Here is a 24,400-nt window from a genome sequence, read left to right on the forward strand (position 1 = left end):
CACGCCTGTAATCCCAGCACTTTGGGAGGCTGAGGTGGGTGGATCACTTGCGGTCAGGAGTTTGAGACCATCCTGGCCAATATGGTCAACCCTGTCTCTATTAAAAATACAAAAACAAACAAACAAACAAACAAACAAAATTAGCTGGGTATGGTGGTGTGTACCCATAGTCCCAGCTCCCGGAGAGGCTGAGACGCGAGAATCACCTCTGGGAAGCAGAGGTTGCAATGAGCTGAGTTCCACTACTGCATTCCAGCCTGGGCAACAGAGCAAGGCTCTGTCTCAAAGAAAAATAAAATAAAATAAAATAAAAGGAGAGATTTGCAAAGATGTTCTTTGCAAATGTTCAATGTGCTCTTTGTACTGAGATAACTGGCTATGAGCATTAATGCAGAGTTTTGTAATAGTGGGTGAAGCTTGGAGAACTGAAAAAAAGTCTTAATTTTCTATTTACATAATGCTATTAAGCCTCAGCTGGCAGCTTTGATTTACCAAAATTTTAATCTTTTCTTAAAATTGCATTTGTACTTTTTTAAAAAACAAAAGATACATAAAATGAAGGAATTGAATGGGGTAATTTCGGAGTTTCTTTTCTGATCTAAAATTCTTTGATTCTCTACAAGTGTTTCATTTATGAAATTGCATAGGATAAATTCTGAGAAACTGAATAGAGAAACTGAGTAAATCAAATAGATTAATAGCAGAATTCAAACAAAGTACATTATTTTATCTGGATGTGAGTAGATAGTAGAATGTAAGTATTAAATGTCAGAGACGTGTAACTGTAATGCCACAATGGATTATGTAGTTGAAAACTTAATTAAACCATTTATTATTCACTTGTAACTACTTTGACATTATTTTTTAGATTTTTTTCAGTCTTCTTAGAAAATTATTCTTCTATAGTTTTCACATCAGAAGGGGTTTCTAAGGATTAACGATTTAATCAACTAAAAACATTTTTTGAGCCTGAGATGAGAGTCCCACTGAAATACACTTCATCGTTATCTGGCTGCTATATTTTTAATTTCTTTAGTGAGTATATTTTATCTTTCTTTGGGAAGTGAGGGAGGCTAATACTCAGAGGGTGCAAAATACTATGGGTTGGGTGCATTTTGCGTCCCCTGATGCCACTTGATTTTCCTAGAAGTAAAGTTGAGGTCCTGGCCACGGGGAGGGGCAGAGGCAGTTCTCAGAGGTGGTGGCGCTGACATTTGGGAAGTTTGTGATTCTGTTTTTGGTTATCATAATGATTCCAGGGATGGTGACGTTTGGTAGTTGGAGACATGGTTGCTGGACATCTTACAGTGATCAAGTTAATCCCATATATTGCACATTGTTCAACTGGACCTTAGTGGAGGTGAAAAAAACATGCGTATAATTATCTGAGCTAGGAATTACCTCCATTTTACAAAGAAATGCAAATTATTTTTTCCACACAGCTATAGGGTACTTGGATTTTCTGGGAAGATGGCAACCCAATAAAAAAGGGAAGCACATCCTTTGTTTTGCTCAGAACTTTGCCAAGAGTTTTGTCATTTTGGAAAATCACGTCACTGATGGTCATACCACTAAGGCACACTCTGCACTGGTCTGTGATGAAGCTTGGGACAAAGCCTGTAGAGCCAGTGGCTGACAGCTTCCTCACGGCTGCTGGAGAGGTTTTGCTGCCTTTACATATGGAGTATAATTCAAACAAAGTATTCAAACACATGGTTTTTAATTATAAATTACTTTCCTTGTATTTTTCTTTTTGTGTTATTTTTAGGGTAGTATATTGCTTTTGAAGAAACTATGTATGGAGGTAGATTATATTAAGAATGATTTTTATTTCAGGATAGTAAAAGTATATATTATCAAAAAGGACCCTTTGGAGATGAGAGTATTAAAAATCAGTGTACTATAATATATGCTTTGAAGCATGAAAAACATATTTTAAAAACAGTTTTCATTCTCATGCCTGATACTTTTAGTCTATTTCAAATGAATCCTTAGTCCGTATATTGAAGCACGGCTTTTTCCGATGCCGTGACTGCTGTCTTAGTTCATTTGCGCTACTGTAAAGAATACCACACACTGGGTAATTTTGAAACAAAACACACTGGGTAATTTTGAAACAAATTTATGGACTCGCAGTCCTAGAGGCTGGGAAATCCAGTATCAAGGTGCCATTAGGTCAAGATGGCACCTTGAACGCTGCATCCTCACATGGCTGAAGGTGGAAGAGTAAACAGCGGAAGAGAACAGAGCCACTGCTGAGAGCCCTTTTTATCATGGCATTAATATTCATGAGTCATGGGTAGAGCCCTCATGACCTCAACACCTCCCACTAAGTCTACCTCCCAACACTGCTGCATTGAGGATTAAGCTTCCAACATGTGAATTCTGGGGAACACATTCAAACCATAGCAACTACCATTATTAATTTCTAGGAAAAAAAAGTCATCTTGTACCTAAGAAGAGAAAACAAATACTCTCTTGTCACTTTGCATTTCTTGCTTTTGGCTACGGATTAATACCATGTTGAGATTTTTAATTTAATTTCTCTTTAATTGCTGTTCCTGAGAACTGGGGAGGTACTCTCAGACTTTGGGGTGGAGTGGTTCTCAGATCACTTTTTCTAGGAACCAGTTGTCTGTCCTCAGGAGTCCCCATCCTGGCTGCTGGAAAGGCGGGGGAACTCTTCCCTACCTGTCCTTAAGATCAGGAGCTGCCTGGTGTCTCCAGGGTCTGCTGGTGGCCACCTGGTCGGTGTCCAGGGACTACAGAGAACTTTGTTGCCTAGTCTCTTGCTGCCTGGTTGAGTAGGGAGGAGGCTGCCGGCACGACTGGGGTTATGGGATGGCATCAGCCAGATGAACCATACATAGCTGCCTGAGGAGAGTCAGGCTTCCTTAGGATTAAGCTGCAGGTGGGGTGCTGGCAGGGACGCCATCATGCATGCCAGGCCTTCTCCCAAGCTTCCCATTGCTGCCCATTTCCAAAGAATTCCCCCTTGAGCCTATCACAGTGAGCACCTAGGTCTATTGGTGCTTTCTGGGCAACAGGAAAAAGAAATGGCGAAACCCACACATTTGCATATTAACTGTGCTAGGTTGGATTTGGAAATGATGTAACTGTACATTTTGAATTCAGATTACGAGCTGTGTGGGTGAGGCAACCTTAACTTCAACATTTTCTGATATTTCTGTTTTTAAGTTGGTACCCAGGATGTTCCTTGAACAAATTTTGCCCTTTCGTTGTAAAAGGATCTGGGGTTGCCAGTGACTTGGCTGACCATGGTGCTAATGGGCCAGGTACTGATGCACAGTTCAGGAGGAAGCTGAATGACCAGGTGTCTCAAACCTAAAGCCACAAATGTTCCCCAGTTGTCTGTAAGGAGCTATAGGCTGTGCAGAAGAGCAGGGAGGCAGACATTTTCTGTGGTAGCCTGCCTGGAGTGTCCACAGCATGGTTTTTTGTTTGTTTGTTTGTTTGCTTTGAGATGGAATCTCGCTCTGTTGCCCAGGCTGGAGTGCAGTGGTGTGATCTCGGCTCACTGTAACCTCCGCCTCCCGGGTTCACACCATTCTCCTGCCTCAGCCTCCCGAGTAGCTGGGACTACAGGCGCCCGCCACCACGTCCGGCTAATTTTTTGTATTTTTAGTAGAGACGGGGTTTCACCATGTTAGCCAGGATAGTCTCGATCTCCTGACCTCGTGATCTACTCCCCTTAGCCTCCTGAAGTGCTGGAATTACAGGTGTGAGCCACAGCGCCCAGCCCACAGCATGTTGATTAAAGGAGAAAGATGGCTGAGCCTGGTCTCATGACTACTCTGGTCATGGCACCTTGTACTCAGTGGATGCACAGTGTCTGGCACCCATGGGAATTAGGGGATAAGTAAATTAAATGACAGATCCAAATTGAGGGGGCCAGATTGTAACTTGGGACATTGCAGCTCTGCTGGCTCAACTGCTAAGTAGAAGCTCTTCTGCTAAGTAGAAGCTCTTGTTGGCTGTGCTAAATGTTAGATTTTTTTCAAATTGTTAGACCTCTGCCCACAACTGTTAATTTCCATGAGGAATGTGATGAGAACGAGAAAAGGATGTATTAATCAGATACAAATAGATAACTCTTGACTTGAATTTATAATTTGTTTTTTTCATGATTTGCAGTCAGATCGGCCAGAGGCTTTTTCTGGAGCATGTCTGAACATCTGTACTGTACAATGCTGAGTGCAGGGCGGGCAGGAAGCAAGTGCTTATTACTCTCTGATAGGGACAAACAGCCCCTAAAACATGTTGCGCTGTATATGTCCTGATGAGGCTCTCCCAGGTGGGAAGCCAGATTTTCGCCTGGGAGGGGCAGGATATATTTACTGCCTTTAGCAGCTGGTGCTCAGGACGTGGGCAGAATATAAGGGGGCTATGTATAGGCATTTGGCACCCAGGACAGGATGCCTGTTTTAAACAGCTTTGTAAATAAGCATTCGGATTTTACCAGCCTCCACTCTTTTTAAAGCCAGTCTTCTATTCTTCCAGAATGTACTTTCATCTCATGTCTCTTCTCTAAAGAACACTAAGGGCACCCTCCCTTTATGGGGATACAGGTCCTGGTAAAATTGGAGGCTCCCAGAGCTGGGGATGACAGCTGTGAACACTGTCCAGCTCGGATTCTCCTGTGCTCTGTCATGTCCAGGACAGTGCTGGCACATTGCTGGTGGCCGCAGGGACTCTGTGTATGCCCAGATGCATTCCACCTGGGGGAAACTTGAGCAGTAGAACACCTCTGAGATTTCCTGTCTTGGCAGATCTCAGGAACTGCCCACAGCTGCCTTCTCTTCTCAGATCCCCAGGGCCAGCCTCAGTGGGAGCTGGTGCCTTTGGGCCATCCTATCCAAGCCTGTGCCTTAGAACCTGGTGGCACCCAAAGTTTCCTTGAAGTTAAGGGGTTCTAGGGGGCCTAAGGGAACCTCACTGATTCAAAGCTAAGCCTTTATCCTGGAGTGAGCAGGGTTCTGATGGGAAGGGTCAATATTCTCTTACCAGGTACACGTTGCCCCATTTCTCATGCTTACCTGAAATGAGTCTCTTTCTCGCTAAGTGAATGAGTACCTCTTGGTCTCCTTTATAAGAGGCGAACAGTGGTTCGGGGAGTTTTCAGTGTTTAAGTTCCAAAATCTTGTGAAGAGTTTGACTCAGATGACTCAGGATTCACTTGGCACCCGCTTTTGACATCAGCCGTGCTATTTTCACCAACATCCATCTGGCACCTCGGGCTCCAAAGCTCCTTATGCCTTTGCCACAGCTGAGTTCTTCATGGGACTCAAGGTCTTGTTCATCTTTGTATCCCTGGTACTTAGTACATGCCTGATGTGCAGCAGGCACTGTGAAATCCCTGTCATCCATGAATGTGCATGTGGATCGCGTGTCCTATTTCCTGTACTTGAAGTAACTCTTAGGAAATACCAGGGCTCCTTATTTACAAGGTAAAGGCAGCACTAGTGCAAATTTCATTCTGTAACCTAGGTAATGCACTTTTACGTTGTGTGGCTTCTGTGACATGACTCTTTTTTGATGGCCTTATACTTCTTTTTTACTTCTCTATAAAAAGAAAGGTACCTCTCTCGAGGGTCACCCTCTCCCGTACCCTTATACACTGATGTTTCTATGGTTCTCTCCTCGGTCCTCTTGATGTCCTCCACTCCCTTGACTTCACTACTGTGGAGAGATAGTCTGATGACTTGCAAATCCATGTCTCCGTGAAGACCTTTCTGGGCTTTAGACTCTGGACTCCCGACCACTGAAAATCTCCCCCTGCATGGCCCGCACGTGTCTCAGACTCAGCATTGCGGAAGCTAAGCTTGTTATCCCCAGTTCTCCCCTTGTTGCGTTTCCCATCTACCCAGTCACCTAGGACGTAGAAATCAGTCTTCCTTGATGCCTCTCTTTTCTGTATCTTCTTATATCTAATAAATGACAAAGAGGGGACCTATGAAATCTACCTCCTCAAATGCTCAACCCTCCCTTACTTCCTTCTGTTGCTCTCTTCTGTGATGTTCTGGTCCTTACACCTTGTACCTGTGATGTCACTATGACTTTCTTGTCCTCCATCCATCCGTCCATCGAGGACAGTCTTCCATCTCTGCCCCACTCTGTGCAGCCACACTCGGCAAGTTCCCCGATGGTACCCGGCTCCTCCTATCATTCGTCTTTACTCAGGCCGCTTCCAGCCCTGGAATCCCCTCTCCCCGCTGCCCACCCTGCCTTGTCATCTTCAGCTTGAAAGTCAAATAGATACTCCGCCGACATAAAGCCTTTGCTCACATGTCTGCTTTCCTCTGAAGTGTTTTAAGGGCCCAGGGAGAATTGACTTACTTCCTGAGTGTCCCCACTCAGCAGCCTGTGGACTTCCCTGATAGCATCTGTGACACTTGGTTGCACTCATCTCTCCACCCGCCCCTCCCTCACCAACTGCCTCTCCCTCACCAACTGCCTCTCCCCAGACTAGAAGCAGCCCGTGAGAGCATTTCACTCATTTTTGCATCCCCAGCTGCTCACACAGTGCCTGGAAAACAGCTGCTACTCAAGAAGTATGTACTGAGTGCGGGAACGGAGAGATGCATTTAGGCTGGATGCAATAGGAGTAAGGGCTGCTGTTCTTTTGGAACTTACATAAATTGGTCTCCCTTAAGCCAAGGTATACACATCAGAGAAAGGGGGCAGTCTTAGAAGACAGCGGTGGGTCACTTGGATTTGAGGGTTTCGTCTTACTTCCCGTGCAGTCAGCTTGTTGGTGAGGGGACTGCCTCTGTGTTGTGGCATTACGGGACTAGGGGAGGCAGGCCCAAGTATCCTTGCTTGTCATTGCTACTCAAAATTTCCCCAGGGAGCCTCATGCCTTTCGGGTCAGCACTGCCTTCCCTGGGCTAACTTTGCAACCAACAGCAGTGAGGTATGACCGAGATTATCTGTCTGGTCCTTATCTGGATGAGATTAGGGTGTTGGAAGAGGAAACGGAAGAAAAAAATTAGAGCTGCAGAATTTTGTAGATCATTATATGTTTTCCGGAGACCTTTCCCTATCTTAGATGTGAGTGCCTGTGTAGTGGTTGGTAATATCAGCATGAACCTGCTCCTGGCATTCTTCTGTCTCAGCTGTGCTAACCTCCAGGGGTTCCCCTAGCTTCTAAAGATTTTCTAGAAACCATCTTCCCTGCCCCCATCATGCTGGGCAGTTTCTTTGTTTGCAAGTCTATCCAAGCCTCTTGGGCCTAGATCAGCTCAGACTGATTTCTTGTACCTGGATGGGATCAGAAATCATCTGGTTTCACCTAGTTGAGGGGACATTCTATCAAATACAAGAATTACGATGAAAACTTGTGTTATGTTTTGATAGAGGCTGGGCTTTCTGTCTCTATTGGAGAAGAGTGCTGAGGATGGGATGTGTGCTTCCAGTTGTAGGCTGGAAAACTATGTGTTCTACTTATTTCATATTATTTATTTAAAATTTTTAATGTTTTAGTTTTTAATTTACTTAAATTTAAAATTTTTATTTTTATTATTTTTATATTTTAATTATTACCCCCTCCCCTCCCTTCCCCACCCCTTTCTTCCCCTTCCTTCCCCTCCTCTTTCCTCTTCTTTCCTTTCTTGGTAGGGTCTCATTCTGTTATCCAGACTGGAGTGCAGTGGCACGATTACTGCTCACTGCAGCCTTGAACTCCTGGGCTCAAGCAATCCTCCTGCCTCAGCCCTCCAAGTAACTGGGATTATAGCTGCATACCACTGTGCCTGATTTTTTCTTTTTTTAATTTCTTGTAAAGACAAGGTCTCACTATGTTGCCCAGGTTGGTCTCGAACTCCTGGTCTTAAGTGATTCTCCCGCCTTGGCCTCCCACAGGGCTGAGATTGCAGGCATGAGCCACCACACCTGGCCCATATTATTTCTTAGCCTTTACTCTGGAAGTTAATAAGGGTTTACTGATCTTCTTGGACCTTTAAGTTAGGATGCAATTGTGGTTGATGCCAGCCAAAGAAACATGCTTGTAAATGAGCAAGTTGTAGATTGTAATAAGTATAATATTCCATCATTGGTTTCCAAGATTCCCTGGTAATTTTGCCTTCCCTTAGCCAAAAATAGGGAAATACCAACAAAATTGTTGCTGTTTGATTGTAGGTCCAAATAAATTACTCAAGACCAGAGCTTAGGGAAGTATAGTTTATACAACAATGAGAAGAGTGACAGGGCATTTAAGTCATTATTTTGATTGGTCTCTTTTGACCAAAGCAGGCAGATGTTGCCTTTTCAATTAGCAAGAGCCTAGATCTGTTTCAGAAGACCATCTGTGTGCATAATTGTAACCTCAGTGTTATTCAGGACTGCTCTGTACTGCCTCCTAGGTTGTTTTCTCCTTTGGTTTCTCCATCTGAGCCTTTCAACCAGGCGTTATTATTCTCTGCAAATGACCAAACTCATGTACGTTTTTGTCATTTTTCATGCAGATTTCAGCAACGTCCCTGATATCACAACAGGTCTGAAAAGGAGTCAGACAGATGGCACTCTGGATCAGGTTTCCCACAGGGAGAAAATGGAGCAGACATTCAGGGTAAGATACTGGCCTAAATCGCAAACCACGAACCTGGCAGGCTCTTACCCAAGGTGGGGAAAGGAGATGGAGTTACCTATCTCCAGGTCCAGCAGTTCAACATATATATATATATATATTTTTTAAGGATACAGCTTCCTTATGTATGTATTTTTTTTGAAGTGAAGTACTAATCGGAACCATTTACTTTAGCTAGAACTCCTCCATGACTTCTGGTATGCCATCAAAGAGCAGTGTACACTCTGCTGTTCATATATAGTGCTGGCTTTGCTTAGTGATTTTGACAAGGAAAACCTTGTCAAAAGGTGTTAATTAGTATTCTGTTTCTTTCTTATATATATATATATTTTTGGCTGAAGATAAATTATTTTTGGAATGTTGTCATTTTGTGTGATAAAACATATATAACACAAAATATTCCTTTTTTACTATTTTCAAGTGTATGCTGCTTTGGCATTAAGTATATTCACACTGGTTTGCAAGGGGTACAGAAACTCTGTACCCCTTAAACAATAACTCTCTATTTCCTCCGCTTTTAACTCCCCCGTAACTTCTATTCTACTTTCTGTCTTATTTGCCAATTTCTAGGTACCTCATATACATTTCTAGGTGCCAGTTTCTAGGCACAATATTTGTCGTTTTGTTTCTGGCTTATTTCACTTAACATATGTCTTCTGGGTTAATCCAGGTTGTAGCATGTGTCAGGCTTTCATTCTTTTTTACAGCCAAATAATATTCCATTATACGGATACATCACATTTTGTTCATTCATCTGTTAATAGACACTTGGATTATTGCTGCTATTGTGGGTGATGCTGGAGTGAATGTTGGTGTAAGAGTTATCTGCATGAATGCTTGTTTTCAGGCCAAGGAGTGGAATCGCCAGGTCATGTGGTGATTCTCTGTTTAGGTTTTTGAGGAACAGCCCATGGTCTCCCACAATGCTGCACTATTTGACATTCCCAGCAGCAATGTAGGAGGCTTCTACTTTATCCACATCCTTGGCAGCATTTGTTACATTCCATTCCTTTCCTGCATTTTTAACTGTTCATTAGCTGCTACCCTTTCAGAAATGGTCTGATTGACATAATCTGTGCTAATAACCAGTCCAGTTTTTAATTGATTTTGAAATTATACATCTTCTGTATTGTATTTGTCTTAAATACAAAATAAGAATGGAAGAAATAGAAGCAATGATAGCATTTAAATGAAAGTTATAAAGTGGAACAATGCCTCAGTTGGGTTTAGACTAACACTATCACAAGATTCTTGGGGTATCACTTTACCAGCCGGAAACCTCTGTGGCCAAGGGTGCCTTTGCCCAACTTTTTCTTGGGCCCACTAGGCCTACTCGACCTGGCAGATTGTGCTCGACTTACACTACTGGCCTGCATCCCGTGCCTGCCAAGAGTGAGCAGAGTAGTGAGGGGTATGTCAGTGAGTGCAGTGGTGAGGGGTGTGTCAGTGAGCATGTGTGGGGTCTGGCCACCATGCACAGGCAGGGAAGCTGGCTGTGGTGGGGCAGGCAGCAGCTCCAGGCTCTAGCACGGGCGCTGGTTCCCTGTGAAGCTATGGCTGGATCACACATACTACAAGCAGCTTCCATGGCCTGCACCAGTACCTGGAAGCTTGGAGATGCCAGGAACCGCTGAACCCCAAAGAGGGTGGCATAGCCCTAGTTCTGGGAACTCCTGGGTCTGGGCTCCCTGAAGGGCTGCAGCTCTTCTCTCCTCCTCTCCTCTCTCCTTGTCACCTGTAATGTGGCGAGCAAGGGGCGTGTTTTGGTCCTGTTTGTGTTGTAGCTCTTTCAGCCCTGCCATTAGGGAGGTCCTGAATTCTTGTCCCATGACCAGGAAGAATGAGGTATGCAGACAAGGGGAGGATGAGCAAGGTGAAGAGGAGCTTTACTGAGCTATAGAACAGCTCAGAGGAAACCCACAGTGGGTAACTTCTCTCTGCAGGCTGGTCATCCCATAGAGTGTTCACCTCTCAGCAGAGACCAGACCCTGGAGTGGGTAGCTCTGCTCCACAGCTGGTAGTACTGATGTCTGCTTAGCTTTAAGCAGAGAGGAGACCCTGGAGTAGCTCCTTGCCTCAGCTGGTTGTCTCATTGTCTCTTTGAGTCTGGCTGAGTCCAGGGTTTTTATGTGCTTCGGAGGGGAGGAAGTGTGTACTGATTGGTCCATGGTGGCTTTGGGCAGGCCCAGAAAAAGCTCCATAAGTTCCCACTCTGGTCTGTGGGACTGGCAGCTTGGCCCCCAGACTTCAGGCCTTCCCCAGCTTAAAGGTGGGACTTTTCTGGGGACCCACCCCTTTCTACCCAGGAGCCTGTGTCCTGCCACTGTTCATGGTGCCCAGGCTGTTTGTGCCAAAGGTGCCTGCAGGCCAGGGCCAAGCTGCCCTCAGTCCCCTCCTTGGCCTGCTTCCCATGCCCATTGGTGCCCAAAGTACAGCAGGGGGCTGGCATGTCAGCGCTGCCCTGAGCGTGTCCACACCTGGCTGAGTTGCAATAGTGCCTGGACTCAGACCCACATTTGCTCTAAGACCAGAGTGGGCACCAGGACTAGGGAGAAGCCAGGCAGTGGGAGCAGGCTACTTTCGAGCCTGTGGCAGCAGGGGGTCCTTCCCAGGCCCCTGAGAGTGCAGAGATGCCTGGGTCCACAGTTGCGGCTAGGCGGCTGCAGCAGTGCCTGGGAGGGCGGGGATCCTTCCTGCTCTTGGTCCCCAAGAGCACAGGGATGTCTGGGTCCAGAGCCACAGCTGGGCAGCTGCAGCTGTGCCTGAGGAGCACGAGGCTCCCGCCCTGCCACTTCAGAATTGGACAGGGCTTCCACATTCCCAGCTCCTGCTGGTTCCTTGGAACGCACAACCCTGGCCGTGCCTCCCCCACTGTGGCCGGTGTCATGGCAGTGATTGCTCTAGATGGGCCACCGCTGACATCAAGACCACCAGGAGCCAGGTGCATGGCACACCCATGGGAGGAGCCATGTGGCATACCTTTTGGAGGTTGGTGACATCCCCTGTGTGTGAGGGGACCAGGTTAGAGACTGCCAGCTTCAGAATGGATACTTTTGGTTCTGAAGTTGCTGGTTTGATGAAGCAGCTATGTGCTCTCAGCCTCCCCTCTCTTCTCCCTTTCCCTTCCTCACTCCTTGCACTCTTCTCCCATTTTCCATGCACCTTCTTCCAAATTTCTCCTCCCTCTCCTCCTCATTCCTCATGCAAAGCAAATGCTCAGCTGCCTTCGCTGGCCTGGTTATGTCCCAGGATGCAAGTTATTTTATGAAACTGAAATTCATCAGCATTTTTAGTCCTACTACTCTGTTCTATCTCTAGTGGGTTATTTAATTTTGGGAACCCAATATCATGTCTAATATCCATTAGCTTTTTAATGAAGCAGTGGATCCTAGAGCATCAAATAGATGTGTTTTGATGGCTTTGTCTTAAATTATTTTAAATCTTATTTTAATAATAAAATAGATATGGGGTCTTACTATGTTGCTGAGGCTGGTCTCAAACTCGTAGGCTTTAGACATCCTCCCGCCCCGGCCTCCTGAGGTACTGGGATTACAGGTGTGAGTCACTGTGCCTGGCCTGACTTAAAATTTTTTGGAAAATCAAATCCTCCTGAAACACTGATGGAGCATGGCCATGTATTTAAAAGTTAAGTGTGCCTTTCCGGGCACTGGCACAGGATGGTAGCTTGAGGGGAATCTCAACACCATGAGGGATAATGACTTCTCCTTTCTTATGATCTGCTTGAGTTACACATCAGAACTCTTAAGAAGGAAATTGAATTTTTTCCCAAAGTTTATCTTAAGATTCAGCAAAATAGATATGCAAAAAGTTAGCATGTTAAAGCCATTGCCAACTCTGTTATTTAACAGTGCCTGTAGTAACTAAGCAAAACATTTACAAAGTGAACATTGGAGCATCAGAAATTTAGAAGAGGAGAGAAAGCTGCAATCAGGTTGAAATTGGGGCCATCTGAGCTTCAATTTTCATTGTTAAAAGTGGAGAAAAGAGAAAGCAAATAACACTAAAGAACACAGAAGAAAAAAATTTATTGAAAGAATATGAGCATGTTAAGCATTTGCTGTAAAATTCCTCTCAAATCTAACGTAGTTATCACCTTACCTTTTTTAAGATTTTCATGTATGATGATGGATTTCAGTACATTTTTAAAAATCTTCGGTAAATACTTAGCAGTTACTCAGTTTCCCTGTTCTTTGTTTCTTGGGAAAGAAGAATTAGTGGCCATCAAAAATAAAAACTGTGGTGGACATTAGTGAGAAGAAAAAGAAAATTTCAAATTTAAGAATTACATTTTTTTCTGTTCTGTTTTTTTTTTTAAAAACATTTTAATTTTTTTTTTTGGAAACATCATGTTATATCTAAAGCAATCCTCTTCTGGATTTTGTTGTTGTTGTTTTAAATTTTATTTTATTTTTCGAGACAAAGTCTCACCCTGTTGTCCAGCCTGGAGTGCAATGGCGTGATCTTGACTCACTGCCACTTTGACCTCCTAGGCTCAAGTAATCTTCCCACCTCAGCCTCCTAAGTAGCTGGGACCACAGGTGCCTGCCACCATGCCCGGATAATTTTGTTTATTGTTTTTAGAGACTAGGTATCACTGTGTTGCCCAGTCTGGTCTCAAACTCCTAGGCTCGAGCAATCCTCCTGCCTCAGCCTCCCAATATGCTGGGATTACAGGTGTGAGTCACCGTGCCCAGCCCTCTTCTATTTTTGAAGTGGTAATGTGGGAGGTGTCTGGTGAATGCCCAGTGTGTGCTGGGAGTGGATTTTTCGGGATCCCCCTGCCCCGTGCCGTGTCCTCAGAAGGTGGTCTTTCCTCAGGGAGAAGACCTGCCTCTGGTTTTCTGGGCTTCCTGCCCTGGCCCAACTGGTCTTCTCAGGGGTCATTAACTTCTTTTCAGATTAGACCCTGGTTGAACCTGGGCTGTTGGGGATATTTTACTAACAACTATTCTAGACATTAGAATAAAGAATAATTTCCCTTGAAAATCAAATGAAGCCTGGTTTGATGAAGCACAGCTGTACCCAGGGCTTTTGTCAGCCCCGCAATTTCTGCAAATGGTTCCTAATTGATTGCCTTCTTCTCTGTAAGGGTGCCTATTACTGTCATAGCTCTTTGTGTGACCCTGTCAGCCTCTCCTGTAGGGGGGATTTTTTTCCCCCAGTATTGTTAGCAATTAGCATGTGCTATTGTAATAGTTTGGAGTTTGAAAGGAATATACAATGTCCCTTTGGGTGAGGAGGTTGAAAGAGTTTTCGGTTTGTTCTGAACTTGAGGTGTATTAAGCAGTCCCCACAGACATGCTGCCTGCACTCCACCTGCTGAGCTGGCTCTGAGGCTCAGGAGACGTGGCCCTCTGTGGTCCCGTTGTCTCCACGTCCGTGGTAACCCGGTGCCTTTCTAGAGCAGGCTCCCGGCATGGGTGGAAACAGAGCAGGGGGCCAGCTTCCCCCAATCACCGGTGCCGCTGTGGAGGACGAGCTTGGTGGCGCTAGGACGTCCTTGTGAATGTGACTTGGAAGAGCAGTTTGGGATTTTTTTCATTGCCTGGGGATGAGAGGGAGAGACGACGCGTGTCTTACACATCTCCCAACAGCCGACTTCGATGTGATCCGTTCTCCCAGAGGGAGCTGGTTTCTTTGAACTTTTCCTTTTTATGTACAGCGTGTAAGTAAACAAGGGCTTTGATTTTCACGGGTAAAGATTTTGATCCAAATGCAGGCATGCTTGCACGGTTTCCTTTCCTTGATTGAAAGTTGATTTTGCTCTAAAAATGTCTAAAGACTGATATGCAGATGAGAAGAGATGCCCTTCTCCCCAGAAGGGATTCTGACAGCGATCTTTACGTGCTTTTTACAGCTAAGGATAAGAGAACTTCTTTTGGATACCCGTTCTGTGGCGCTGTCACTGTTCCTTTCTCATTCCAAAATCTTTAACTTCATCTCTGAAATAGTTCTATCTTTTTGAAATATAAAGATATCAGAAAGGCCTAGGGAAATATTTACTCTGCAAAATATGCTTGAAAAGAGAGGAAGGAATAATTTGAATATAGCAATTAATTGTATGCTTGTAAAATTTCCTTGGAGTATAGCACATATTAATACTTACACTGGGTTTAAGGCTGTAAAAGAAAATTCACACACAGGAAACCCGTTTTCTACAAGGTAAGCAGAGTTTTTAATTTAGTTATTCCTGATGAAATAATTTTTCGGCTTTGTGGAAGAATTTTATGTAATCACCTAGTGTAGCTTTGGCAGGGATTATTTTTGCCATTTGTAGGCGTTGTGTTGATAGAACAGAGAGCATTGAGAATCTGGAGATACACAGCGTGACAACTGTGTGTTGTGCTCTTTGCAATTTAATCATGTTTAAGATATAATTGATATATTTTGTCCTGTTTATTTTTTCTAGGCAGAAAAAAAAAAGAACGTCCACTAGTGGCTATGGTTTTTAGTGTACAGCGTGAACACAACTTGCATTTCATATTTAATTTCTGCTCACCCACTTAGCTTAACCTTTTGAGGTTTTTTTTTTTTTTTTTTTTTTTTTTTTCACATGAATTGCTTTTAAGAGCTTGCCTATCTAAGAAGCTGAGGGAAAAGCAAAAATTATTGGACCATATGATTTGCTTTCCAGCATTCTTGGAGTATTCGTCTTCCTTTGGTGTATACTTGCCTGCATTATTGCAAGATCTTTTTGGTTGTGTTTTTGTTAGGCAGTCAAGCTAAAAGATAACTTATTTATAAACCGTAGTCTTTCTCCATGGTGGCTATTCAATAGATGAATAGAATCAAGATCCTTTTCTTAAAACCAAACATGACTATTTCTAAATGCAAGTTATGTGACTAAATTCCTATTTTAGTGCACAGAGAGATGGCATCCTCAAGGCAAATGCTTTGTCCCTGAAAAATGGTTTGGGGCGTGGCACTCTCCAGCAGAAAGACAATAATCTGTCACAAAGACCTAATTCCAGGTAGTGCTTTCTCGGAGGCAGTGGTATGTTGGAAAGAACTCAACTCAACCTGATGCTTGGAAAACTGAATTTGTATTCGCATCCACCAGGCTTTATCATTATGGGACCTGGGGCAAGTTACCCAACCTTTCTAAGCCTGTGTATCGTCCTCTATAAATAAACATACCACCACCACCAACCCGGTGCTGTCAAAGGGATCACGTGAGATTATGTCCAACTGGGAGCAGCAGAAGCAGGGGAGAGAGGATTAGGCTGTAAGCTGCGCCTTCCTGGTGCATCTCCCATGTATACGTGTGTGTGAAGCTTTTCTCTGCTGCTCACCTAATGGCCTCTTGATCTGAGATTTGATGGCAGGTAGGAAACTGTGAACAAATATATGAGCACCTCAATAAAATGTTGTTGAAAGTAAGACATGTGTGTGCCTTGACCCTCTTAGCTGCCCACCCTGTGTTCTTGACCACCTTAGCTGCCCACCCGTGTTCTTGACCATCTTAGCTGCCCACCCGTGTTTTTGAACATCTTCGCTGCCCACCCGTGTTCTTGAACATCTTCGCTGCCCACCCGTATTCTTGACCATCTCAGCTGCCCACCCCGTGTTCTTGAAGTTAGTGTCAGTGGTCAGCTGCTCCCGAACCATCCCATGAGATGAAAACGAACTAGAAACCAAAAGCTGTAAGAATTGGGTCCTCTTCGTTGTCTGCGTGGAGACGAAGTCTGGCTCACCATGTAGCCGCTGTTTTTAATGTATGTGTCATCAATGGATGAGCTTTTCCAAAGGGTTGCTTCAAGTGACCAAATACAGTTAGTGTATATTAGATCTGCCTTTCTCTTTAGCGGGAGTGGACTGTGAACACCGAGATGCTTAGTGAAGTCTGAGAGGCTCTGCCAGCCGAGGAGGGCCTGCAGACTTTGCCCCTCCTGGAAGAGAGGCGGCAGGGACATGGATCGCCCGGGGTCAGAGTTGGGCAGTGTGGCGCCAGCCCGTATGCCTTATCCTGCCTCTCTAATGCCACGCTTCCTTGGCAGAGACTTGGAGGCAAGTTTGTGGACTTGTTTGAAATGACTGTGCTTAGTTTTTGTTGGAGTCTAAAAGGCCATTTGGCCTCTTTGTAGTTAGTTGGATTTTTTTTTTTTTTTTTTAATTTCCTATTTTCCATGCTCCAGAGTATTTGTGCCCCGCTCTTCTTGGTCTATCCTTGGCCATTAGGGTGGATGTGTCAGGCAGATGCCAACCCCTTGCTGGGTGTGGCGGGAAGAGGGTGGCTATAGAAGACTTTACTGTGGCATAGAGCACACAGAGGCCTGTCCTTTTCTTTGCCAGGGATAATTTACATGCTCTGTTCAACACGGTTGGCGATGTCACTTACGTGTCAACAGGAAAAACAGGAAAAAAAAAAAATGAGTGATATTGAGAATCCAAAAGACAGCATTCCAAGCTAGTGGCTGCCTGGAAGGCCATTCGGCCATGGAGAGCTTGTCCTGTAGAGAGGGACGAACAACAGAGCGTGGCAGGAAGGCAGCGGAAGAAACTTGCTGGTAACCTTTCTCGCCATTTCTTGCAACTGGCCCTTCCCGTCAGCTGGGCTGATTCCTCCTGCCAAGTGGGTCCTTGGACAGAGGCAAACTAGAAAGTGGGCACTGGGGCTGTTGGCATGGGCTGTGCTGTGGGCTAACTGGGGCCAAAGGGAAATTGCCAGCAACAGGAAGTTGCCTGATGAGTCCTCAGCTGGCTGTGCCTTTGCCAGGGAGGCTTTTAAAACTCAGACATGGGGGTGTTGAGTTGTTGAATGACACTTTGGCTGGGGCTCTGAGTCTGCATTCAGCTGTGCCAGAGGGCCTGTGTTTTCTCCGTTAAACATGGAATACACGTGTGTCTAGGAGCAGAGTATCATGCAAGGCCGGGGGACTTGAACCTGGCGAGACTGGTCCAGTGCCCTGGCGGGCTGCACAGTAAGAACCCCAGGAGCCCTGGGCCAGCCTGGTCCCACCAGTGCTTGTGTCTCCTGATCTGGAAAGTAAGGACGATGGCGCCTGGCGCACGGTGAGGTTGGAAGGATGCAGGGAGGTCGCTGATTGCCCTTCTTCCTCTTTCCTTTCTGTCCTTGGATCACTGTGGTACTTTCGTCAGCACAGCTGCCTTCCCAGCCTTTTTTTTTTTTTTTTTTTTTTAGCAGAGAAGAGTTTAATGAAAAAATAGGGATTTGCATTACAAACTAGGGACAAAAAGAAGACATCATTTTAAACTTGAAGTTATAGATAATAAGCCTATCTTACCTCTTTTTAAATTATTATTATACTTTAAGTTCTGGGTTACATGTGCAGAACGTGCAGGTTTGTTACATAGCTATGCATGTGCCATGGTGGTTTGCTGCACCCATCAACCCATCACCTACATTAGGCATTTCTCCTAACGCTATCCCTCCCCTAGCCCCCCACCCCTCGACAGGCCCCCGTGTGTGATGTTCCCCTCCCTGTGTCCATGTGTTCTCATTGTTCAACTTCCACTTATGAGTGAGAACATGTGGTGTTTGGTTCTTTCTCCTCCTGTTGTCTGTGCCACAGTATTTTCCTACCTGCCTTCCTCTGTCCCTGCTTTCTTCTTCTCCAGACTTTTATCTTTCATCTTGTGTTTTTGGGAAAGAAAAAAAAAACCAAGTTATTATTAAGAGTCATCTTCAGAATCACAAAATCAAGAAATAAAAAGGAGAGGTTGTAGAGAGCAGCGCTGTGAGAGCTGCAGTGTGAATCACTGCGCTGGGGTGGGCTGGAAGATCAAGGCCTGTCAGGTAGAATGCTCTGAAATTAACTTGAAGAGATAATTACCCCCCGTTTCCTCATCCTGCTGGGACAGTGATGCACAGGAAAGTGACTTGGAGACTACTCAGAGCTGAGGACACACAAAGATTTGGCCTTGACTGAGCAGAGATGCTGATCTTCACCTAATGATTGATTTGCCACATTTATTTCTGATATAGGCTTCTCCTTACTTTTTCTCTCCATTGAAACAGCGGGTGCCATGGTTTTGCTCTCATCCTATCTGAGATGACACTTGAAGTGGGACATGTTTCACCTCTTCAAGGCAAACAAAAAGCCAAGTTCAAGGAGTCATCAGCCAGCTCCCTGCAACTTAGGTGGTAGCGGGGGACCTCCTGCCAGAGCTGCCTGAGATCTCCCCTTTAATTTTGCCCACCTGGATGAGAGTGAAGATGGGGTTGAACGGCAAGTGTTTTCCCAGGTCCATCCTCTGTCTTCCATCTTCCATCTCCATGCCCCTCAGCCCTCTATTTCTAGATCTTTATTTCCTTTCTGGGCTTCTGGATTAGAGATGGAGCTATGGAGACCTTGATACCATTTTGTTTTCTGTGGGAAAAGAAAGCAGGAAGTCTGATTTCTTAGGCCAAACTAACCTCAGTGTAAATACCATTTGCAGGTTCTTGCCCTTCCTTCCTTCCTTCCTTCCTTCCTTCCTTCCTTCTTTCCTTCCTTTCTTTTTCTTTCTTTCTTTCTTGTCTTTCTTTCTTTCTGAGTCTCGCTTTGTCACCCAGCCTGGAGTGCAGTGGCGCAGTCTTGGTTCACTGTAGCCTCTGCCTCCTGGGTTCAAGCAATTCTTATTCCTCAGCCTCCTCAGTACCTGGGACCACAGGTGCACGCCACCATGCCCAGCTAATTTTTATATTTTTAGGAGAGACGGAGTTTCACTATGTTAGCCAGGCTGGTCTCAAACTCCTGACCTCAAGTGATCCACACTCTTCGGCCTCCCAAAGTGTTGGGATTACAGACGTGAGCCACTACACCCGGCCTGTTCTTGCCTATTCTTAGGGGAAGCCACCTCGACATGGGGTACACTTGGAGTAAGAACACATGGGTGGCTGGGTGTGGTGGCTCACACCTGTAGTCCTAGCACTTTGGGAGGTTGAGGCGGGTGGATCACTTGAGGCCAGGAGCTCGAGACCAGCCTGGCCAACATGGTATAACCCCATCTCTACTAAAAATACAAAAATTAGATAGGCACGGTGGCTCATGCCTGTAATCCCAGCTACTTGGGAGGCTGAGGCACGAAAACTGCTTAAGCCCGGGAGGCAGAGGTTGCAGTGAGCCAAGATTGCACCACTGCACTCCAGCATGGGCGACAGAGCAAGACTCTGTTTAAAAAAAACAACAAAAAAAGCACATGGGGTTTTTGCCCTAAGTCTTACACTGAGGAGCCATTTCCTCATCCTTGGGTAAGTCGTCAAACTTCCCTATCTGTGAAACTGAAGGGTCCGTCTGACCAGCTGTCTTGCCCTGATGTGTCTCCCTGTCTGTCTTTCTGCCTGAATGCCTGATCCGAAGCAGCTTTCTGCTGGATGTCCCTTTTTATCCCCATGAATATGCAGAGCTGCTTAGAAGAAGAATCTTAGCAGAACCCTATTAGAATTTGCTTCGGTCATTTATTGCGCTTCACGCATTTCACTGAAGCTAAAACCGCTAAGATTTGTGGAGGCTTCTCAGAATGGTATGCGAAGGTCAGGATGGTTAGACTCCGTATTTCCAGACGCTCTCCACTCTTTTATGCACTTATATTATTTAGGAACTTATTTCAAGCAGACCATTTGAGAATCTGATGAAAGCTATGGGTCCCCAGAAAAGTGCTTATGCACGTATGTTAGAAATTGCAGACAAGTCCAGGGAGCTCCTCAGTCTTACAATGTTTTTTCACGGCTTTCCCATTTAGGAATTTATGAACCGTCAGTTCGTGATCCTTACTTTGAGTAAACACCTGAAGAGCCTAGCCTCTGTCTTGACTTAATATTACTGATATTGCAGAATCAGTTATCAAGTACCTACAATATGAAAAGCACTGTGTTTATGTAGACAAGTGGTATTCTGAACTTTGTTTTTATCTTAGTCTAATTGCTTGGGTGAGATTAGTTATTTTTATTTTTATTTTTTATTTTTTTTTGAGACTGAGTCTGGCTCTGTCGCCCAGGCTGGAGTGCGGTGGCCGGATCTCAGCTCACTGCAAGCTCCGCCTCCCGGGTTCACGCCATTCTCCTGCCTCAGCCTCCCGAGTAGCTGGGACCACAGGCACCCGCCGCTTCGCCCGGCTAGTTTTTTGTATTTTTTAGTAGAGACGGGGTTTCACCTTGTTAGCCAGGATGGTCTCGATCTCCTGACCTCGTGATCCGCCCGTCTCGGCCTCCCAAAGTGCTGGGATTACAGGCTTGAGCCACCGCGCCCGGCCGAGATTAGTTATTAATGCTTTATTTTTTTAATGTGCTAAGAGATGTTGAGGAATGTTAAATAAATAACAACCCCTAGATGGCAAATAAATTATTAGGTTGAGAGCAGCATAGATTATATTGATGATGGTGGTTAGACATCACCAGATTTTTTTTAACGTTTTTTTTACTCTGCACTTCAATGGATGCAAAGCCAGATTGTTGAAAACCAATTGCAGCATTAGGTGCCGGGGTGTTTCTGCATTTTGAAAGTTTTATTTTCTGTCATTAGTGAACAAAATGGGTTTTTTTGGAGTAAGAAGTTTAACATTTTGATCCCAAACCAAACTTTCATGGATCTCTTTAGTAAAATAAATAGCTGTCTGATGGACTAGGACGGCTGTTTTATACGCTCAGCTTAAGGGAAGCTCAGGCAGCCGCGGCTCCTGTGTCCCCCCCCCCCGGCAAGGGTGTTGCCGGTGAATTTCACTCTTGCCCCTTTTCCTGTCAGCAAATTAGCTAAGCCCTTGTTGCCGTTTGCCCTTTTTCCTTTAGAGAAGTAATAGGCACAATTACTGTGTAATTTTGGCTTGCCCCTGTGTGGGTGCCTGGAATCTCATCTGGTATTTTAATATTTACCAAGGGGGTGGGCGTAGTGTCGTATCGTTCATTCACTCATTAAATCCCCTTCACTGAGGCCTTCTCGAATGCTCACCATCGTTCAAAGTTCTGAAATCGTCACCCTGATGCCTTCTGTAAATATTGTTGCGTAGAGATTGTAGTCCGGTGGAAGCCTTGTACCGAGTAAATGAAGATGTGTTTTGAGTTTCAAGGCATTTTCTATGCCTTTGGTGACTCATAGCAGATTCTCACCTTGTGATAAAGTCCCAGCTCCACGGTGATGGCTGCTTTTGCTTTTGGAAAAGTAAGTTGTGAGAAATTGTTCTGAGTCATTTTGCAATTTCCTCTGTAGACTCAGCTAAGAGTAGATGTGTGTGTCACGCTCTGGAGTTGAGGGAGGAGGGGTCATGGAAAAACTCTGTCTGGGAGCGCTTCATCCAGGTACACATGATGGTATTTTCACCATCAAACACCAGCTTCTAACTGTTGAAGGCAAAGATGGGATCATTCGTTTTGTAAATTCATCTCCTGCTGTCTTGATAATAACATGAAGAAAAGGGCAAGAAAAACATGGATATGTCATTAGTGTGGGACGAAGGAGGAGAATGGAGGTTTGTTTTAAAGGCACCCCCAATTCTCTTTCCCTCTTTCATCCTTTTGTTGGTTCTTGCCCCTTCCACATCCCGACTGTGTTTATTCAGCTTCCAGCGCATGCTGCTGCCTCTGCTTTTCACCTGCCTTTGCACTCTCTCATTCTTTGCTGCCACCTGAGTCCTCTGGTGTTTTTAGAAAACACCTGGCAGAGGAGGAGGCTCTGAGATGCGCAGCTGCTTAGAAGGTTCTGACCTGGCATCTGCACAGCCGGGGATTTCATCACCAACTGCTCAGAAACCACAATGCTGCATGCCTGGAGGAGTCCTGCCATCTTCCTACCTTGCACGCCGCTCTCAGCTGGTTTTGGGATTTTCTATTTATTTATTTGTTTGTTTGTTGGTTTGAGATGGGTCTCACTCTGTCCCCAGGCTGGAGTGCAGTGGTGCAATCTTGGCTCACTGCAACCTCTGCCTCCCAGGTTCAAGCAATTCTCCCACCTCAGCCTCCAGCATAGCTCAGATTACAGGCATGTACCACCACACCCAGCTAATTTTTGTATTTTTGGTAGAGACGGGGGTTTCCCTGTGTTGTCCAGGCTGGTCTCGAACTCCTGACCTCAGTTGATACACCTGCCTCGGCCTCCCAAAGTGCTGGGATTACAGGCATGAGCCACCGCACCCAACTGGGATTTTTAAGAATTTACTCCCTTCTTGGTTCATTCAGGCATAGATAAAGGGCACTCTGAGCGCCCTGGTGACATGCACATCAGGACAGGCAGGTGCTCTGCCTTCCTCTCATTTGAGCACCAAGGTCTTGAATTTGGGGCTTTTACAGGTGAGTTACCAAGATGCAGAAAGGTGGACGATGAAGCAGTAATCCAACGTGAGGCTTACAGATAACTTCTAAGTGTGGTGTGGGGTTTTAAAGAAAGTCTCCATTCACATTCTGTCACCCTCACTCTGTCTCTTCCGTCTTTTTCTTGCTGGAGTGTCCTGGTTCTGCCGTCTTCCCTAGATCTCCAGCTCTTCTTCTCACCACCAGGGATACCTGGCTTTGGTTCCCATGTATTTATTGATTTCTATTTTTAAGAAGTTTGATCAGAACTGTCAAGCAATTGATTGAAAATGATAGTTCTTAGTTTAAATCTTATTCCATTTCTGTTAGAACTCAGTGTAGATTATAGAGTCGTAAAGTCTCAGATAAATACTTATATAAATAAAGATAGGTATTGTTCCATACGAGATTATCATTATTTCGAGAACCTGTTGATGAGGGTGCCAGACATGACTATTGTATTACTCAAATCCAGCAAAAAACATTGAACAAAAACTATAATTAAAGGGGCATGCAGGGTATCTGTGTTCACTTTAAGGCAAGTAGTCCTTGACAGTACCCCTGCCTAATTAAGGTTGCCAGGATATTAACATATAATTCGATGTTTTATACACTTATGACTTTCCTCCCAGAAGCTCCAATTTTTTTGAAACCAGATTCCAAGCATTATTTTAAGCCAATATTAGAAGAGAAAGTGTAGGGCTTTCTAAGCATGAAGAGGATGTGATTTCAGACAAAGTCCTAGCTCCTGGACCCTGTCTCCCTGCCCCCATCCCATTCCTCATAAGTGATGAAAGGCATCTTTGATCCATGAAACTGGAAAGAACAGCCATCAGTAGAGGTAAGCGTGACTGCTGAGGGTGTCATAAGATACTAATGTACCAGCGGGGAATGGGATGCAAGGCTGCTCAGCCTCAGTAGCCCCCTTATCTGTCTGAGCATCTTTGTGGGCTCTGCTTTTAAGTGGAAACAAAAGATTGCAGGTGGTAGGTTGGGTGTGGTGGCTCAGGCCTGTAATCCCAGCACTTTGGGAGGCCGAGGCAGGTGGATCACTTGAGGTCAGGAGCTTGAGACCAGCCTGATCAACATGGTGAAACCCCATCTCTACTAAAAAAAAATTAGCTGGGCATGGTGGTGCGTGCCTGTAATCCCAGATACTTGGGAGACTGAGGCAGGAGAATCACTTGAATTCAGGGGGTGGAGGTTGCAGTGAGCAGAGATCATGCCACTGCACTCCAGCCTGAGCAACAAGAGTGAAACTCCATCTCGGGTGGGGGGGCCTGGGGAGGGCAGGGAAGAAAAAAAGATTGCAGATGGTGAAATTTAAATGCTTAAAAAAATCTTTAAGAATTCATAATTTGTCTGCAACAAATTCAGGTGGAGACATAGTCCCCTTCATTCCCCCAAGTCAGAGCCTGTGCCCCTGTGTATCTGTCCCCGTCAGTGAAACTGTGGCTTGGTTTCTTTTGACGAAGAATGATCCAGGGCAAGTCAAGCTGTTTGTTTTGTGCCCCTGTCTCTGTTGCTGAGTTGCTGTCATCTTGAGTTAGCTC

General features: G+C 45.1%; 1 protein-coding gene across 4 annotated transcripts in view; it reads left to right on the forward strand.

Moving 5' to 3' along the window:
• The window catches only part of LOC100999794 (TIAM Rac1 associated GEF 2), a 115,476-nt gene that overhangs the window by 58,934 nt on the left and 32,142 nt on the right, over positions 1-24,400 (forward strand). For 3 of the 4 annotated variants that reach the window (XM_031661338.1, XM_031661336.1, XM_031661337.1), the window contains one exon: positions 8,484-8,587. In XM_031661338.1, coding sequence (XP_031517198.1) covers positions 8,484-8,587 — 104 coding nt within the window. Of the gene's footprint in view, positions 1-8,483; positions 8,588-13,257; positions 14,292-24,400 lie in introns of those variants that run through there. The other variant, XM_009205825.4, reaches the window with a different exon arrangement.

Source organism: Papio anubis, unplaced genomic scaffold (genome assembly GCF_008728515.1).
Source record: "Papio anubis isolate 15944 unplaced genomic scaffold, Panubis1.0 scaffold132, whole genome shotgun sequence".
Classification (NCBI taxonomy): Eukaryota; Metazoa; Chordata; class Mammalia; order Primates; family Cercopithecidae; genus Papio; species Papio anubis.